This window comes from Taudactylus pleione, unplaced genomic scaffold (assembly GCF_031769625.1).
Source record: "Taudactylus pleione unplaced genomic scaffold, aTauple2 ptg000239l, whole genome shotgun sequence".
Taxonomy (NCBI): domain Eukaryota; kingdom Metazoa; phylum Chordata; class Amphibia; order Anura; family Myobatrachidae; genus Taudactylus; species Taudactylus pleione.
In genome coordinates this window covers 2,325,035-2,345,733 of record NW_028284641.1, presented here as the reverse complement: position 1 = coordinate 2,345,733, position 20,699 = coordinate 2,325,035, and the positions used below count along the sequence as shown (strand labels likewise).

Here is a 20,699-nt window from a genome sequence, read left to right as displayed (position 1 = left end):
ACAGGTAGGTGCTGGGTACATGAGCTGGGAATAAGGCAGCTCTCAGTCAGTACTATGCGCTGGGGGCGGGACTCAGATGTGATTACAGGTAGGTGCTGGGTACATGGGCTGGGAATAAGGCAGCTCTCAGTCAGTACTATGCGCTGGTGGCGGGACTCAGATGTGATTACAGGTTGGTGCTGGGAATAAGGCAGCTCTCGGTCAGTACTATGCGCTGGGGGCGGGACTCAGATGTGATTACAGGTAGGTGCTGGGTACATGGGCTGGGAATAAGGCAGCTCTCAGTCAGTACTATGCGCTGGGGGCGGGACTCAGATGTGATTACAGGTAGGTGCTGGGTACATGAGCTGGGAATAAGGCAGCTGTCAGTCAGTACTATGCGCTGGGGGCGGGACTCAGATGTGATTACAGGTAGGTGCTGGGTACATGGGCTGGGAATAAGGCAGCTCTCAGTCAGTACTATGCGCTGGGGGCGGGACTCAGATGTGATTACAGGTAGGTGCTGGGTACATGAGCTGGGAATAAGGCAGCTCTCAGTCAGTACTATGCGCTGGGGGCGGGACTCAGATGTGATTACAGGTAGGTGCTGGGTACATGGGCTGGGAATAAGGCAGCTCTCAGTCAGTACTATGCGCTGGGGGCGGGACTCAGATGTGATTACAGGTAGGTGCTGGGTACATGGGCTGGGAATAAGGCAGCTCTCAGTTTGTACTATGCGCTGGGGGCGGGACTCAGATGTGATTACAGGTAGGTGCTGGGTACATGAGCTGGGAATAAGGCAGCTCTCAGTCAGTACTATGCGCTGGGGGCGGGACTTAGATGTGATTACAGGTAGGTGCTGGGTACATGAGCTGGGAATAAGGCAGCTCTCGGTCAGTACTATGCGCTGGGGGCGGGACTCAGATGTGATTACAGGTAGGTGCTGGGTACATGGGCTGGTAATAAGGCAGCTCTCAGTCAGTACTATGCGCTGGGGGCGGGAATCAGATGTGATTACAGGTAGGTGCTGGGTACATGAGCTGGGAATAAGGCAGCTGTCAGTCAGTACTATGCGCTGGGGGCGGGACTCAGATGTGATTACAGGTAGGTGCTGGGTACATGAGCTGGGAATAAGGCAGCTGTCAGTCAGTACTATGCGCTGGGGGCGGGACTCAGATGTGATTACAGGTAGGTGCTGGGTACATGAGCTGGGAATAAGGCAGCTGTCAGTCAGTACTATGCGCTGGGGGCGGGACTCAGATGTGATTACAGGTAGGTGCTGGGTACATGGGCTTGGAATAAGGCAGCTCTCAGTCAGTACTATGCGCTGGGGGCGGTACTCAGAGGTGATTACAGGTAGGTGCTGGGTACATGGGCTGGGAATAAGGCAGTTCTCAGTCAGTACTATGCGCTGGGGGCTGGACTCAGATGTGATTACAGGTAGGTGCTGGGTACATGGGCTGGGAATAAGGTCGCTCTCATTCAGTACTATGCGCTGGGGGCGGGACTCAGATGTGATTACAGGTAGGTGCTGGGTACATGGGCTGGGAATAAGGCAGCTCTCAGTCAGTACTATGCGCTTGGGGTGGGACTCAGATGTGATTACAGGTAGGTGCTGGGTACATGGGCTGGGAATAAGGTCGCTCTCATTCAGTACTATGCGCTGGGGGCGGGACTCAGATGTGATTACAGGTAGGTGCTGGGTACATGGGCTGGGAATAAGGCAGTTGTCAGTCAGTACTATGCGCTGGGGGCGGGACTCAGATGTGATTACAGGTAGGTGCTGTGTACATGGGCTTGGAATAAGGCAGCTGTCAGTCAGTACTATGCGCTGGGGGCGGGACTCAGATGTGATTACAGGTAGGTGGTGGGTACATGAGCTGGGAATAAGGCAGCTCTCAGTCAGTACTATGCGCTGGGGGCGGGACTCAGATGTGATTACAGGTAGGTGCTGGGTACATGGGCTGTGAATAAGGCAGCTCTCAGTCAGTACTATGCGCTGGGGGCGGGACTCAGATGTGATTACAGGTAGGTGCTGGGTACATGGGCTGGGAATAAGGCAGCTCTCAGTCAGTACTATGCGCTGGGGGCGGGACTCCGATGTGATTACAGGTAGGTGCTGGGTACATGAGCTGGGAATAAGGCAGCTCTCAGTCAGTACTATGCGCTGGGGGCGGGACTCAGATGTGATTACAGGTAGGTGCTGGGTACATGGGCTGGGAAAAAGGCAGCTCTCAGTCAGTACTATGCGCTGGGGGCGGGACAGATGTGATTACAGGTAGGTGCTGGGTACATGAGCTGGGAATAAGGCAGCTCTCAGTCAGTACTATGCGCTGGGGGCGGGACTCAGATTTGATTACAGGTAGGTGCTGGGTACATGAGCTGGGAATAAGGCAGCTCTCAGTCAGTACTATGCGCTGTGGGCGGGACTCAGATGTGATTACAGGTAGGTGCTGGGTACATGGGCTGGGAAAAAGGCAGATCTCAGTCAGTACTATGCGCTGGGGGCGGGACTCAGATGTGATTACAGGTAGGTGCTGGGTACATGGGCTGGGAATAAGGCAGCTGTCAGTCAGTACTATGCGCTGGGGGCGGGACTCAGATGTGATTACAGGTAGGTGCTGGGTACATGAGCTGGGAATATAGGCAGCTGTCAGTCAGTACTATGCCCTGGGGGCGGGACTCAGATGTGATTACAGGTAGGTGCTGGGTACATGAGCTGGGAATAAGGCAGCTCTCAGTCAGTACTATGCGCTGGGGGCGGGACTCAGATGTGATTACAGGTAGGTGCTGGGTACATGGGCTGGGAATAAGGCAGCTCTCAGTCAGTACTATGCGCTGGGGGCGGGACTCAGATGTGATTACAGGTAGGTGCTGGGTACATGAGCTGGGAATAAGGCAGCTGTCAGTCAGTACTATGCGCTGGGGGCGGGACTCAGATGTGATTACAGGTAGGTGCTGGGTACATGGGCTGGGAATAAGGCAGCTCTCAGTCAGTACTATGCGCTGGGGGCCGGACTCAGATGTGATTACAGGTAGGTGCTGGGTACATGAGCTGGGAATAAGGCAGCTGTCAGTCAGTACTATGCGCTGGGGGCGGGAATCAGATGTGATTACAGGTAGGTGCTGGGTACATGAGCTGGGAATAAGGCAGCTGTCAGTCAGTACTATGCGCTGGGGGCGGGACTCAGATGTGATTACAGGTAGGTGCTGGGTACATGGGCTTGGAATAAGTCAGCTCTCAGTCAGTACTATGCGCTGGGGGCGGTACTCAGAGGTGATTACAGGTAGGTGCTGGGTACATGGGCTGGGAATAAGGCAGCTCTCAGTCAGTACTATGCGCTGGGGGCGGGACTCAGATGTGATTACAGGTAGGTGCTGGGTACATGGGCTGGGAATAAGGTCGCTCTCATTCAGTACTATGCGCTGGGGGCGGGACTCAGATGTGATTACAGGTAGGTGCTGGGTACATGGGCTGGGAATAAGGCAGCTCTCAGTCAGTACTATGCGCTTGGGGTGGGACTCAGATGTGATTACAGGTAGGTGCTGGGTACATGGGCTGGGAATAAGGTCGCTCTAATTCAGTACTATGCGCCGGGGGCGGGACTCAGATGTGATTACAGGTAGGTGCTGGGTACATGGGCTGGTAATAAGGCAGCTCTCAGTCAGTACTATGCGCTGGGGGCGGGTCTCAGATGTGATTACAGGTAGGTGCTGGGTACATGAGCTGGGAATAAGGCAGCTCTCGGTCAGTACTATGCGCTGGGGGCGGGACTCAGATGTGATTACAGGTAGGTGCTGGGTACATGGGCTGGTAATAAGGCAGCTCTCAGTCAGTACTATGCGCTGGGGGCGGGAATCAGATGTGATTACAGGTAGGTGCTGGGTACATGAGCTGGGAATAAGGCAGCTGTCAGTCAGTACTATGCGCTGGGGGCGGGACTCAGATGTGATTACAGGTAGGTGCTGGGTACATGGGCTTGGAATAAGTCAGCTCTCAGTCAGTACTATGCGCTGGGGGCGGTACTCAGAGGTGATTACAGGTAGGTGCTGGGTACATGGGCTGGGAATAAGGCAGCTCTCAGTCAGTACTATGCGCTGGGGGCGGGACTCAGATGTGATTACAGGTAGGTGCTGGGTACATGGGCTGGGAATAAGGTCGCTCTCATTCAGTACTATGCGCTGGGGCGGGACTCAGATGTGTTTACAGGTAGGTGCTGGGTACATGGGCTGGGAATAAGGCAGCTCTCAGTCAGTACTATGCGCTTGGGGTGGGACTCAGATGTGATTACAGGTAGGTGCTGGGTACATGGGCTGGGAATAAGGTCGCTCTCATTCAGTACTATGCGCTGGGGGCGGGTCTCAGATGTGATTACAGGTAGGTGCTGGGTACATGGGCTGGGAATAAGGCAGCTGTCAGTCAGTACTATGCGCTGGGGGCGGGACTCAGATGTGATTACAGGTAGGTGCTGTGTACATGGGCTTGGAATAAGTCAGCTGTCAGTCAGTACTATGCGCTGGGGGCGGGACTCAGATGTGATTACAGGTAGGTGCTGGGTACATGAGCTGGGAATAAGGCAGCTCTCAGTCAGTACTATGCGCTGGGGGCGGGACTCAGATGTGATTACAGGTAGGTGCTGGGTACATGGGCTGGGAATAAGGCAGCTCTCAGTCAGTACTATGCGCTGGTGGCGGGACTCAGATGTGATTACAGGTTGGTGCTGGGAATAAGGCAGCTCTCGGTCAGTACTATGCGCTGGGGGCGGGACTCAGATGTGATTACAGGTAGGTGCTGGGTACATGGGCTGGGAATAAGGCAGCTCTCAGTCAGTACTATGCGCTGGGGGCGGGACTCAGATGTGATTACAGGTAGGTGCTGGGTACATGAGCTGGGAATAAGGCAGCTGTCAGTCAGTACTATGCGCTGGGGGCGGGACTCAGATGTGATTACAGGTAGGTGCTGGGTAAATGGCTGGGAATAAGGCAGCTCTCAGTCAGTACTATGCGCTGGGGGCGGGACTCAGATGTGATTACAGGTAGGTGCTGGGTACATGAGCTGGGAATAAGGCAGCTCTCAGTAAGTACTATGCGCTGGGGGCGGTACTCAGAGGTGATTACAGGTAGGTGCTGGGTACATGGGCTGGGAATAAGGCAGCTCTCAGTCAGTACTATGCGCTGGGGGCGGGACTCAGATGTGATTACAGGTAGGTGCTGGGTACATGGGCTGGGAATAAGGTCGCTCTCATTCAGTACTATGCGCTGGGGGCGGGACTCAGATGTGATTACAGGTAGGTGCTGGGTACATGGGCTGGGAATAAGGCAGCTCTCAGTCAGTACTATGCGCTTGGGGTGGGACTCAGATGTGATTACAGGTAGGTGCTGGGTACATGGGCTGGGAATAAGGTCGCTCTCATTCAGTACTATGCGCTGGGGGCGGGACTCAGATGTGATTACAGGTAGGTGCTGGTTACATGGGCTGGTAATAAGGCAGCTCTCAGTCAGTACTATGCGCTGGGGGCGGGTCTCAGATGTGATTACAGGTAGGTGCTGGGTACATGAGCTGGGAATAAGGCAGCTCTCGGTCAGTACTATGCGCTGGGGGCGGGACTCAGATGTGATTACAGGTAGGTGCTGGGTACATGGGCTGGTAATAAGGCAGCTCTCAGTCAGTACTATGCGCTGGGGGCGGGAATCAGATGTGATTACAGGTAGGTGCTGGGTACATGAGCTGGGAATAAGGCAGCTCTCAGTCAGTACTATGCGCTGGGGGCGGGACTCAGAGGTGATTACAGGTAGGTGCTGGGTACATGGGCTGGGAATAAGGCAGCTCTCAGTCAGTACTATGCGCTGGGGGCGGGACTCAGATGTGATTACATGTAGGTGCTGGGTACATGGGCTGGGAATAAGGTCGCTCTCATTCAGTACTATGCGCTGGGGGCGGGACTCAGATGTGATTACAGGTAGGTGCTGGGTACATGGGCTGGGAATAAGGCAGCTCTCAGTCAGTACTATGCGCTTGGGGTGGGACTCAGATGTGATTACAGGTAGGTGCTGGGTACATGGGCTGGGAATAAGGTCGCTCTCATTCAGTACTATGCGCTGGGGGCGGGTCTCAGATGTGATTACAGGTAGGTGCTGGGTACATGGGCTGGGAATAAGGCAGCTGTCAGTCAGTACTATGCGCTGGGGGCGGGACTCAGATGTGATTACAGGTAGGTGCTGTGTACATGGGCTTGGAATAAGGCAGCTGTCAGTCAGTACTATGCGCTGGGGGCGGGACTCAGATGTGATTACAGGTAGGTGCTGGGTACATGAGCTGGGAATAAGGCAGCTCTCAGTCAGTACTATGCGCTGGGGGCGGGACTCAGATGTGATTACAGGTAGGTGCTGGGTACATGGGCTGGGAATAAGGCAGCTCTCAGTCAGTACTATGCGCTGGTGGCGGGACTCAGATGTGATTACAGGTTGGTGCTGGGAATAAGGCAGCTCTCGGTCAGTACTATGCGCTGGGGGCGGGACTCAGATGTGATTACAGGTAGGTGCTGGGTACATGGGCTGGGAATAAGGCAGCTCTCAGTCAGTACTATGCGCTGGGGGCGGGACTCAGATGTGATTACAGGTAGGTGCTGGGTACATGAGCTGGGAATAAGGCAGCTGTCAGTCAGTACTATGCGCTGGGGGCGGGACTCAGATGTGATTACAGGTAGGTGCTGGGTACATGGGCTGGGAATAAGGCAGCTCTCAGTCAGTACTATGCGCTGGGGGCGGGACTCAGATGTGATTACAGGTAGGTGCTGGGTACATGAGCTGGGAATAAGGCAGCTCTCAGTCAGTACTATGCGCTGGGGGCGGGACTCAGATGTGATTACAGGTAGGTGCTGGGTACATGGGCTGGGAATAAGGCAGCTCTCAGTCAGTACTATGCGCTGGGGGCGGGACTCAGATGTGATTACAGGTAGGTGCTGGGTACATGGGCTGGGAATAAGGCAGCTCTCAGTTTGTACTATGCGCTGGGGGCGGGACTCAGATGTCATTACAGGTAGGTGCTGGGTACATGAGCTGGGAATAAGGCAGCTCTCAGTCAGTACTATGCGCTGGGGGCGGGACTTAGATGTGATTACAGGTAGGTGCTGGGTACATGAGCTGGGAATAAGGCAGCTCTCGGTCAGTACTATGCGCTGGGGGCGGGACTCAGATGTGATTACAGGTAGGTGCTGGGTACATGGGCTGGTAATAAGGCAGCTCTCAGTCAGTACTATGCGCTGGGGGCGGGAATCAGATGTGATTACAGGTAGGTGCTGGGTACATGAGCTGGGAATAAGGCAGCTGTCAGTCAGTACTATGCGCTGGGGGCGGGACTCAGATGTGATTACAGGTAGGTGCTGGGTACATGGGCTTGGAATAAGTCAGCTCTCAGTCAGTACTATGCGCTGGGGGCGGTACTCAGAGGTGATTACAGGTAGGTGCTGGGTACATGGGCTGGGAATAAGGCAGCTCTCAGTCAGTACTATGCGCTGGGGGCGGGACTCAGATGTGATTACAGGTAGGTGCTGGGTACATGGGCTGGGAATAAGGTCGCTCTCATTCAGTACTATGCGCTGGGGGCGGGACTCAGATGTGATTACAGGTAGGTGCTGGGTACATGGGCTGGGAATAAGGCAGCTCTCAGTCAATACTATGCGCTTGGGGTGGGACTCAGATGTGATTACAGGTATTTGCTGGGTACATGGGCTGGGAATAAGGTCGCTCTCATTCAGTACTATGCGCTGGGGGCGGGACTCAGATGTGATTACAGGTAGGTGCTGGGTACATGGGCTGGTAATAAGGCAGCTCTCAGTCAGTACTATGCGCTGGGGGCGGGTCTCAGATGTGATTACAGGTAGGTGCTGGGTACATGAGCTGGGAATAAGGCAGCTCTCGGTCAGTACTATGCGCTGGGGGCGGGACTCAGATGTGATTACAGGTAGGTGCTGGGTACATGGGCTGGTAATAAGGCAGCTCTCAGTCAGTACTATGCGCTGGGGGCGGGAATCAGATGTGATTACAGGTAGGTGCTGGGTACATGAGCTGGGAATAAGGCAGCTGTCAGTCAGTACTATGCGCTGGGGGCGGGACTCAGATGTGATTACAGGTAGGTGCTGGGTACATGGGCTGGGAATAAGGCAGCTCTCAGTCAGTACTATGCGCTGGGGGCGGGACTCAGATGTGATTACAGGTAGGTGCTGGGTACATGGGCTGGGAATAAGGTCGCTCTCATTCAGTACTATGCGCTGGGGGCGGGACTCAGATGTGATTACAGGTAGGTGCTGGGTACATGGGCTGGGAATAAGGCAGCTCTCAGTCAGTACTATGCGCTTGGGGTGGGACTCAGATGTGATTACAGGTAGGTGCTGGGTACATGGGCTGGGAATAAGGTCGCTCTCATTCAGTACTATGCGCTGGGGGCGGGTCTCAGATGTGATTACAGGTAGGTGCTGGGTACATGGGCTGGGAATAAGGCAGCTGTCAGTCAGTACTATGCGCTGGGGGCGGGACTCAGATGTGATTACAGGTAGGTGCTGTGTACATGGGCTTGGAATAAGGCAGCTGTCAGTCAGTACTATGCGCTGGGGGCGGGACTCAGATGTGATTACAGGTAGGTGCTGGGTACATGAGCTGGGAATAAGGCAGCTCTCAGTCAGTACTATGCGCTGGGGGCGGGACTCAGATGTGATTACAGGTAGGTGCTGGGTACATGGGCTGGGAATAAGGCAGCTCTCAGTCAGTACTATGCGCTGGTGGCGGGACTCAGATGTGATTACAGGTTGGTGCTGGGAATAAGGCAGCTCTCGGTCAGTACTATGCGCTGGGGGCGGGACTCAGATGTGATTACAGGTAGGTGCTGGGTACATGGGCTGGGAATAAGGCAGCTCTCAGTCAGTACTATGCGCTGGGGGCGGGACTCAGATGTGATTACAGGTAGGTGCTGGGTACATGAGCTGGGAATAAGGCAGCTGTCAGTCAGTACTATGCGCTGGGGGCGGGACTCAGATGTGATTACAGGTAGGTGCTGGGTACATGGGCTGGGAATAAGGCAGCTCTCAGTCAGTACTATGCGCTGGGGGCGGGACTCAGATGTGATTACAGGTAGGTGCTGGGTACATGAGCTGGGAATAAGGCAGCTGTCAGTCAGTACTATGCGCTGGGGGCGGGACTCAGATGTGATTACAGGTAGGTGCTGGGTACATGAGCTGGGAATAAGGCAGCTCTCAGTCAGTACTATGCGCTGGGGGCGGGACTCAGATGTGATTACAGGTAGGTGCTGGGTACATGGGCTGGGAATAAGGCAGCTCTCAGTCAGTACTATGCGCTGGGGGCGGGACTCAGATGTGATTACAGGTAGGTGCTGGGTACATGAGCTGGGAATAAGGCAGATCTCAGTCAGTACTATGCGCTGGGGGCGGGACTCAGATGTGATTACAGGTAGGTGCTGGGTACATGGGCTGGGAATAAGGCAGCTCTCACTCAGTACTATGCGCTGGGGGCGGGACTCAGATGTGATTACAGGTAGGTGCTGGGTACATGGGCTGGGAATAAGGCAGCTCTCAGTCAGTACTATGCGCTGGGGGCGGGACTCAGATGTGATTACAGGTAGGTGCTGGGTACATGGGCTGGGAATAAGGCAGCTCTCAGTCAGTACTATGCGCTGGGGGCGGGACGCACACATGTACACAAGCGCCTGCAGCTGCATTTATTGGCGGATGACCATCTGTGACTTTATGTAAATGCCGCTATAAAGTCCTTCACTTGGGGGGAATTTAATTGTTCTTTGCGCGGCGATAATAGGCATCGCATGGAGTAATTTAATTGTTTTGGACGTCCATTATTTAGCGAGCTTGTTGCTCTCAAAAGTACCGGTCTTAGCCGCGTAAAGAGACTAGACCTGTCTAAGTCCTGGTTAAGGCGCACACGGACTTTTCACACATTTCTGCTCTGAGGGGAATATCGGCACCGGCTGCTCTCATGTTCGAACGGAACAACAATTGATTTGCTGCGTCAGGCGCCCATATGTTAAGGACACCCACTTTCAGCGTCCATACATGCAGTGATACCGATTAGCGCATTCTTGGACGCCACAATCGGTTGCACCATTGACACTGGTAGCAGCCCTGTGGCAGAGAATGGTCTCTGGACCTGATTCAGAGCCTGACGCTATTTGCGGACGGTCGTTCTAAAAAAGGGGCCCGCTATTTAAATCGAGCGCTCGCTCTTTGCGGTGTGTTGATGCCTCTATGTCTGAGCGAGCGTTCGAAAAATTTGCTCGCTATTTTGTAAAGGCGCCCCTTTGCCGTTCGCATCACACGTCATCTCCGGTATTTATTAGATTAATCGGAAACATCGAAAGGCATCTGAACTGCTAGCAGTGCTTGTGGTAGGATTTTCTTAACGCAATCACTGCGATCAGTTCAGGCTAAAAGAGAACCAAGTGACGTGGTCGATGACGCTCCTTTACTAATTATGCACACCCTTTAAACGCCCTTTTGACCGTTTGGCACGCCTGCGTTCGGATCTCCACTCCCCCGTTTTCAAGCACCTTCCCCTGTTACCACCCACAAACGGTACATTCTGTCAATCAAATTAGCAGCCCCTCGTTGTTTTACGAGCTCACGATTTCCGATCGCAATGACTTTTTTGCGCATGCGCATTACAACCCATACGCATGCGCAGTTGTGAGAACATCGCTCAGTGCGAACGAGCGGCCACTTACGAGCGGCCCTGAATCAGGCCCTCTGTCTGAGTACAGCCCCCTATGTGAGTGGTCAGCATCTGTGTAAATAACCACTTTCACGGACACGCCTGCGACACTCGCCTAACACACCCATAATGCGGACCAACCCTGTGCGTTCGCTTTGACACCTCAATGTCACCTCCCGCTACATTTTTAATACTCCCTGCGTGGAGACAATTGTAACACATGCGCTATGCAACTTAGACATATGCGTAGTACCAAAACTTCCCTCCACTACGTCTGACATCGGCACCGTGTCCACCTCTTAATCAGGCCCTGGGTGTCTTTTGTGAGAACACAGAGAATACTGCGCTATGCCACGTCCTGTCCACTAATGGTCTGTTCTGTGTCTCCTGTACAGGTGAAGGAATGGCTGTGCTTGAATTGCCAGATGCAGAGAGCTCTTGGAATGGACATGACAACAGCAACCAGATCAAAGAGCCAGCAGCAACTCCACTCTCCTCTGTCTCCTTCACAGTCTCCTGCCAAACAATCAAAACCTCCTCCTCTATCCCAGTCACTTCATCAGCTGCCCCTGTCCTATTCACAGCCGCAGGAACACACACTGCCGCAGCAACACAAGCAGCCGCAGCAACACACACAGCCTCAGCCGCAGCAACACACACCGCCGCAGCAACACAAGCAGCCGCAGCAACACACACAGCCTCAGCCGCAGCAACACACACCGCCGCAGCAACACAAGCAGCCGCAGCAACACACACAGCCTCAGCCGCAGCAACACACACAGACGCAGCACCACAAGCAGCCGCAGCAACACACCCAGCCTCAGCCGCAGCAACACACACAGCATCACCCACAGCAACACACACAGCCTCAGCAACACAAGCAGCCGCAGCAACACATGCAGCCTCATCTGCAGCAACACACACAGCCTCAGCAACACAAGCAGCCGCAGCAACACACACAGCCTCAACCGCAGAAACAGCCGCAACCGCAGCACCACCCTCAGCCTCAACACCACCCACAGCATCAGCCTCAAGCTCAACCGCAGCATCACCCACAGCCACAACACCCTCAACAGCAGACTGAACTCCAGTCCCAGGTGCAGCACCATCCGCAGCCCCACTCACAGCACCGTACCCAGTCTCAGCCACAGGGCCAATCCCAAGGTAGCACACAGAGCCACCATCATCAGAAGTCCCAGTATCAGTCACAAGTCCAACATAAACAACAAGCCCAAGGCAAACCACACACCCCAAACCAAACACAAGTTCACCAAAAGCCCCAAACTCAATACCAGTCCCAGGTAAGAGGTGGTATGGAGTCATCGCCTGGGACTATGCAGACAGAAAATATCCAAAGTTCAAGCATGTCTCATCCACCAGGTAAAGCTCAACCAACCCAACAAAGAGAACAAATAAGCCAAGGACACCCAAAACCTACAGCCCCTCAGGATATCCCCCGGAGCTCCCCGCTGCATGCTCAAGTAAAGCCTTCACCGGGTGAACAGAGGAAGACTCCAGGGAGTTCCCCTGCAAAGACCCCGGCCCCGTCATCCCATGGTACCCATGATCAGACACAGGAGGGACTGACTGGAAAGCTGTTTGGCTTTGGAGCTTCCCTGTTGAACCAGGCGAGCACGCTAATTTCTGTCCCCGAAACAACCCCATCAAGCCAGCAGTCCCCTGGAAAAGTGCCTCCAAAAATAGTCTTTAGTGATGCAAGCAAGGACATAGGCGCTAAACCCCAGGGACCAGTGTCTGCTGCACAAAGCAGGGCCGAGAGCTCCCCTCTTCACAAGCCTGGTAAGAGTGAGCACACTAAGCCAAAGGATGTGCCGAAAGTTATGTGCCCATTGTGTAAGACAGAACTTAACGTGAGTTCCAGCGATCCCCCCAACTACAACAGCTGCACGTCCTGTAAGAAGCAAGTCTGCAACATGTGCGGCTTCAACCCAACACCACACTTGGTGGAGGTAAGAACGCGCTTTCATTGCATCATACTATGTATATAGGGCTAGATTTGTTTCACTTCATTCTTATAGGAGGTGTCCATAAAATAAAATGAGAGAAGTTAGGGGGAGGGTTAGGCACTGGGGGGAAGGGGAGGGTTAGGCACTTGGGGAGAGGGTTAGGCTTAGGCTGTGGGGGGGGGGTGGGTATGGTTAGGATACTTACCGACAGATGTCGGTGTCCTAACCCTGTCGGGATGCTGGTGTCTGTATTCTGACCGCCGGGATCCTGAGTGCCCGCATCCCCTACCCACCCTTCTAAGTTCAGGGAGAAGTTCGCTGTAGGTCCAGACTGTGTCAGAGTAGAAGAAGACGCCTGTTACAGTTGCTTTCCTACAGTTGTCCCTTTGCGGCTGTTCCAGCTCCGCAAAATATTCCTGGAGAAATTGGTGACTTTGCTGCGCCGGTAACCACGCCTGGTGCTGCTGTCCTGACATTAGAAGCTTTTGGCAGGATATTGGGCGTCTTATTCTGCCTATCACAGGCACGGCGATGCCGAGGTTCCCTTCTTACTCACTATTACAACACAACCCCCCGGACCTGCGTAATCACACATCCTCTATTATCCCCCATATTCTCAGCGCTGCCAAAGGGAAGAAAACTGAAGCCGACGGTACTCTCATATCACCTAATCTATAGAGTTTGGCACATTCACCATTTCTAACACATTTCATGTAGTCTTTACGACCATCCGATGAATTTCTGTACCGCTTGGTCCGGTGGTTACACGGGGCGTCTGATCCGATTGCTGAATTCAGTCTTATTGCTAGTTTTACTCTCAGCCATAGAGGCCAGACCTTATTCATGGCTGAGACCATCACCTCCCACCCTCAGCGTCCTCCCCTCACTCCCCGCTCACATATACAGTCACCGTAGTGACATGTGATATATTCTGTACGTGCATTTGGGTTGTTACCATTTGTGAAGCACAGAAATGAAAGGAACTATGTTCAGTAACAGTTGTAGGATGTGGTAGATAGGCCAATATGTTACTCCTATATCTCCCATCACTCCCTCCTGCCTGCCGCCTTGTGGTGGGAATTTACACTACTGTCCATGAGAGAATCTGACCTGTCGCCATGTTCTTATAGCTGCAAAGCCCCCCCATGGTGTCCCCATGTCTGGTGTCCGACTGTCCAGGGAGCACCACCCCCGAGCTCTGGAGCTGGGGACATGGGGGGTTGTAGTTCTTCTGTAAGGGGATGATGCTGTTCCTGTGACTATATTCCATGGATCTGCGTAGCTGGCTCTGCACACAGATGCACACAGATGTAGAGCTGCTGATGTTACTCTGGGTGGGGCTGTACCAGCGGCCGTGCCAGACATCTATAGCCTATTACACAGTGATTCATGAAACACCTGACCCTGGAAACAGATAGTTTACATGATCCCCTCACTGTACTTAGATGTTACAGCACATTGCTGCATTGTCACTGCTGAGGACCCTGCAGATGGTGATACACTGGAGCCAGGGTGGAGCTGAATGTAGCCGGAGAGGAATTACGTGGAATTACACCCCATGCTCACACTGTGATACAAGGAACAACTACTCGGTATAGAATGTCTAATCCACATGCAAACATGCTGCTATGTGTGTTACCTAATGTTATACATTTCTATTTTATCAGGCAAGTGGAATAATAATGTCTGCCTGAAACCCCCTCACTCCCCCAACTCCCCACCCCCAACCCCTCCCACCATATAGGTGCAGGTACAGTGATACAAATCATTATCTTCTTATCAAAATCTCTCTGGAGGGGCATCCAGTATGTCTGCCAGTCACACACAGGCTCCCAGCACTCAGCATGCCATGTGATGGAACGTCACAGTGCAGACAGATCTTAGAGGGATGTTCCAAAGCCTCCCTGCTCACTATTATCCTTTATACGGCACCATTAAGGGCTCCGCATCGCCTTACAAAGTAAATAAGCACAAACTCTATGAACAAAACAAGATAAAAGCGACGTACAGTGCAGAACATTACAAGTCATGCACAAGGTTTATAAACATTGCTGCATCAGCGGTCACAGGTCCTGCTTCACTATAGATCGCACCCCGAGTTGTAGGCAGTGGTGAGGAGATGATGATATAAGTGAGGGAGGGAAAAGCACATGAGGGGAGAGGGCCCTGCTCGTGCTCGTGAGAGCTTACAGTCTAAAGGGGAGGGGCAGATGGGTGACACAGAGGGGAGAGGCAAAGAGCATGGAGCAGCAGGTTAGGATGGGAGCTGGAAGCCAGTGATGAAGTAGGGGGGCTTGAGAGCCCGTTTGAAGATTTGTAGAAAGGTGGAGAGTCTGATAGGGAGAGGGAGAGAGTTCCAGAGGTGGGGAGCAGCACGGGCAAAGTCTTGGAGGTGAGAGTGGGAGAAAGTAATCAGTTGGTAGGAGAGCCGGCAATCTATTATGGAGCAAAGTGGGTGGGTGGGAGTATAAAGGGAGATAAGGTCAGAGATATAAATAGGAGAGGATTGGGTGAGGGCTACATTATGTGTCATGTGACTGTGGTTGCCATGGCAGTCACATAACAGTGTGCAGGACTATAAGATAACTAATAACAGACAGTAGAAACAAGCCCAGGGACAATGATAATTACCCAGATCTGGCCCATAACAGTGATTTATGTTAAAAACATAATAAAAATATGGGATGGCGGCTGTAATATTAGATTTTATTAATCTCTAGTTCTCACTGTTACTGTTATTGTCTACTGAGAGTTTTTTAAGACTGAGGGCCTGATTCATTAAGGATCGCTATTGCTGAAGCGCACGCAGTTGGCCGATGTTGCATGCGCGTGCATGAAGGAACCACTGCGATCACGGAGACCACGGAGATCCGTGGCAGAATGAGTGACAGGCAGTGAGCGTTTTGGGGGTGGTGACTGGGGAGTGGTCGGATAAACACAGGCGTGCTGGTCCGTTTGAATGCCGTTGCATGGGCACGAGGTTAGTAAGGTCAGGGCTGCTGTAAATCAGCGTGAGGGGCCGATGTTACTCCATGTTACCGATGTATGCGCAGGGCTACAAGGTATTATGGATGTGAGATAGCGGTAGAGGGAGGCAGTGGGCATCTGTATGCTGGCATTGCAATCGCAGTCATTAGCATATTTTCTCAGCAGACCTGAGTGCGATTACGGAGCTGTGATCACAATAGCGATCCTTACTGAATCGGGCCCTGTGACAAGATGAATGTTCATCTGCGGACAATGATTTGTGCTCTTTCTTAGCTGTGTAATAATATTATTTCTCCCCTCACTGCAAGGTAAGTGCATATAACCAGGGAAAATGTATTATTCAGTGTAAGTTTTTCTGAACTGCCATAAGTAGCTCATCTCCTAGTTATGGTGACTCTGCTTCTAAAGGGGTCAATCAGATCGTCATGTATCGTCCAGGGTTGTGCTGAGAGTGATGGTGACTGCTGTGTGTACCACCCTGGCCTGGACATTATAGGCTATGATACTATATAACACTGGTGACTGGGGGCTGCTTAATGTAATATCATTGTTGCTCATTGTGTCTGTACAATATGAATCATTGCTGGTTGTATGACATGCCGGCCATTGCGTTACAGCATTACACCTGGGTGATATATTTATCATTCCTGTATGAAATGTGGATGTATAATATGTCTCACCAGTGGTTATAGAACATGCCGGCCATTGCGTTACAGCATTACACCTGGGTGATATATTTATAATTCCTGTATGAAATGTGGATGGATAATATGTCTCACCAGTGGTTATAGAACATGCCGGCCATTGCGTTACAGCATTATACCTGTGTGATATCATTATCATTCCTGTATGAAATGTGGATGTATAATATGTCTCACCAGTGGTTATAGAACATGCCGGCCATTGCGTTACAGCATTACACCTGTGTGATATATTTATCATTCCTGTATGAAATGTGGATGTATAATATGTCTCACCTTTGGTTATAGAACATGCTGGCCATTGCGTTACAGCATTACACCTGGGTGATATATTTATCATTCCTGTATGAAATGTGGATGTATAATATGTCTCACCAGTGGTTATAGAACATGCCGGCCATTGCGTTACAGCATTACACCTGGGTGATATATTTATCATTCCTGTATGAAATGTGGATGTATAATATGTCTCACCAGTGGTTATAGAACATGCCGGCCATTGCGTTACAGCATTACACCTGGGTGATATATTTATCATTCCTGTATGAAATGTGGATGTATAATATGTCTCACCAGTGGTTATAGAACATGCCGGCCATTGCATTACAGCATTACACCTGTGTGATATATTTATCATTCCTGTATGAAATGTGGATGGATAATATGTCTCACCAGTGGTTATAGAACATGCCGGCCATTGCGTTACAGCATTACACCTGTGTGATATCATTATCATTCCTGTATGAAATGTGGATGTATAATATGTCTCACCAGTGGTTATAGAACATGCCGGCCATTGCGTTACAGCATTACACCTGTGTGATATATTTATCATTCCTGTATGAAATGTGGATGTATAATATGTCTCACCTTTGGTTATAGAACATGCTGGCCATTGCGTTACAGCATTACACCTGGGTGATATATTTATCATTCCTGTATGAAATGTGGATGTATAATATGTCTCACCAGTGGTTATAGAACATGCCGGCCATTGCGTTACAGCATTACACCTGGGTGATATATTTATCATTCCTGTATGAAATGTGGATGTATAATATGTCTCACCAGTGGTTATAGAACATGCCGGCCATTGCGTTACAGCATTACACCTGTGTGATATCATTATCATTCCTGTATGAAATGTGGATGTATAATATGTCTCACCTTTGGTTATAGAACATGCTGGCCATTGCGTTACAGCATTACACCTGTGTGATATATTTATCATTCCTGTATGAAATATGGATGTATAATATGTCTCACCAGTGGTTATAGAACATGCCGGCCATTGCGTTACAGCATTACACCTGTGTGATATCATTATCATTCCTGTATGAAATGTGGATGTATAATATGTCACCAGTGGTTATAGAACATGCCGGCCATTGCGTTACAGCATTACACATGTGTGATATATTTATCATTCCTGTATGAAATGTGGATGTATAATATGTCTCACCAGTGGTTATAGAACATGCCGGCCATTGCGTTACAGCATTATACCTGGGTGATATATTTATCATTCCTGTATGAAATGTGGATGTATAATATGTCTCACCAGTGGTTATAGAACATGCCGGCCATTGCGTTACAGCATTACACCTGGGTGATATATTTATCATTCCTGTATGAAATGTGGATGTATAATATGTCTCACCAGTGGTTATAGAACATGCCGGCCATTGCGTTACAGCATTACACCTGTGTGATATCATTATCATTCCTGTATGAAATGTGGATGTATAATATGTCTCACCTTTGGTTATAGAACATGCTGGCCATTGCGTTACAGCATTACACCTGTGTGATATATTTATCATTCCTGTATGAAATATGGATGTATAATATGTCTCACCAGTGGTTATAGAACATGCCGGCCATTGCGTTACAGCATTACACCTGTGTGATATCATTATCATTCCTGTATGAAATGTGGATGTGTAATATGTCACCAGTGGTTATAGAACATGCCGGCCATTGCGTTACAGCATTACACCTGGGTGATATATTTATCATTCCTGTATGAAATGTGGATGTATAATATGTCTCACCAGTGGTTATAGAACATGCCGGCCATTGCTTTACACCATTACACCTTGTGATATATTTATCATTCCTGTATGAAATGTGGGTGTATAATATGTCTCACCAGTGGTTATAGAACATGCCGGCCATTGCGTTACAGCATTACACCTGTGTGATATATTTATCATTCCTGTATGAAATGTGGATGGATAATATGTCTCACCAGTGGTTATAGAACATGCCGGCCTTTGGACGTGTGTCATGTGTGGATCACTAGCAGCTGTATGAGATATAATGACTTTATAAAGCATGTGGGCCAATTGTGCTGGACTATAGGTGGCTGTATAATGTGCTGGACTTTTGAATGATATATTGGGCGGATCATGGCAGCTTATAGCATCCCAGTCATTTGGGTAATATTACATATAGATCATTGGGACTGTGTAACATGTAGATTATTAGGTATGTACAGTATGTTAGATATTATACATCAATAACATTCTCATTTAGAGATGACCGCGATGCCGATGATCACACCGTCCAGTGATTATAGTAATCTGTGCATGCGTCAAGATTAATTACCGATGTCACTCGCAGTGAGCGTTCTCAAAGTGATGGACAGACAGGGAGCGTTTGTGGGCCGCAACAAGAGTGGCGACTCAAATGCAGGCGTGTCTCAGCCCTGTTTTTGGGGCGTCTCAGCCCTGTTTTCGGGGCGTGTCTCAGCCCTGTTTTCGGGGCGTGTCTCAGCCCTGTTTTCGGGGTGTGTCTCAGGCCTGTTTTGAGGGGCGTGTCTCAGCCCTGTTTTGAGGGGCGTGTCTCAGGCCTGTTTTCGGGGCACGTCGCAGCCCTGTTTTTGTGGGGCGTGTCTCAGTCCTGTTTTGGGGGGGTGTGTCTCAGCCCTGTTTTGGGGGGGCGTGTCAGCCCTGTTTTCGGGGCGCGCCTCAGCCCTGTTCTTGGGGCGTGTCTCAGCCCTGTTCTTGGGGCGTGTCTCAGCCCTGTTCTTGGGGTGTGTCTCAGCCTTGTTTTCAGGCCCCTGCAACAGCGTCCAAACCCACTGGCACGCCTGCGTTTTGCCGATCACACCCCCGTCACCACCCACAAACGGCACTTCCTGTCAATTACGCTGCGATAGGTCTGTGTAGTCACTGCAAACGCAGTCCCGATCGCGGTAGCTAGTTCATGCACACGTGCTGCGATGCATGCATGTGGAATCGCAGTTGCGATCGGTAGTGAATCAGGCCCAAAGTATGAAAATTGCCAGCGGGATACAGTCAGTGTAGACGGCAGGCTGGGAACGGCAGCAGAGACAGCGTTTACCATCCGTATATTGTACAGAGAGGTGCAGGACCTTCCCTGGGTGTCTCGTGTCTATTGCGCCAATCCCTCCGGTGATCCCTGTTAGACTGATACGATGGGCGTCTGTTGCTACACATGAACGCGGCGCAGTCCTCTATAATGAGTTAGAGCTGTGATAATAACACGTGGCAGGTAACGCCTCTCTGCGCTGCCTTCCAGGGAGGAAGTGATTAGTGAATGGCGAGGAGGAAATTGCACATAAATCAATGATAATGGAAATCTTGCAGATACATAATAATACCTGATTGGGGAAATGTCCTGTTCATCCTTGTGCTCTGTACATAGGAGGTCATTCAGACCCGCTCGCGAGCACAGGACGCTCGCAAGCAGGTCGATGTTCCCCCACTGCGCATGCGCATGACGGAGGGAGCTCCGTCGTGCGCATGCGCGAGACTCGGATAGCGACGGGCTCTCCATCGCTCCGGGTCTCGCACCAAAGGGGTCATGCTGTCGATGTTGATTGACAGCACGCCCCCTTTGGTGGGCGTGCTGGGGGCGTGCCTGCCAGACGGTCTGGGTCCGGCCCCACTGACATCACTAGTGACTGAGTTCACTCCCACTGACATCACTAGTGATGTCAGTGGGAGTGATTTTGGCTCTGATAAAGCTAAAATCACTATAGGGCTTGCGGCAGCGAGACCCTACCGCAGGGTCTCCGTCGCAAGCCCGATGGTCAAGGCCATCGCGACCATCATCATGGACGCTCGCATATGCTGTGGGTGGTCACCCACAGCTATGCGAGCGGCCAGGAGGCCGCTCCATTTTCATGGAGGACGGCCCTGATTCCGAGCGAGCGCACTCTCGCTGATTGTCTATCTCCGGCCTATAAATGAAATGAGGCCTTAGAGAGTTTTTTTGTGAGGGACTCATGTTGTGAGTTTGGGGAATGGCGCCAGAAGAAGGACACAAGGGTCCTCTCTCTCCTCTGTCTCACCGTTACCCC

At 51.4% G+C, this 20,699-nt stretch overlaps 1 protein-coding gene across 1 annotated transcript in view; it reads left to right on the top strand.

Moving 5' to 3' along the window:
* The window catches only part of BSN (bassoon presynaptic cytomatrix protein), a 457,373-nt gene that overhangs the window by 159,516 nt on the left and 277,158 nt on the right, over positions 1-20,699 (top strand). The window contains exon 3 of the mRNA XM_088479536.1: positions 11,109-12,683. Coding sequence (XP_088335662.1) covers positions 11,109-12,683 — 1,575 coding nt within the window. The remainder of the gene's footprint in view (positions 1-11,108; positions 12,684-20,699) is intronic.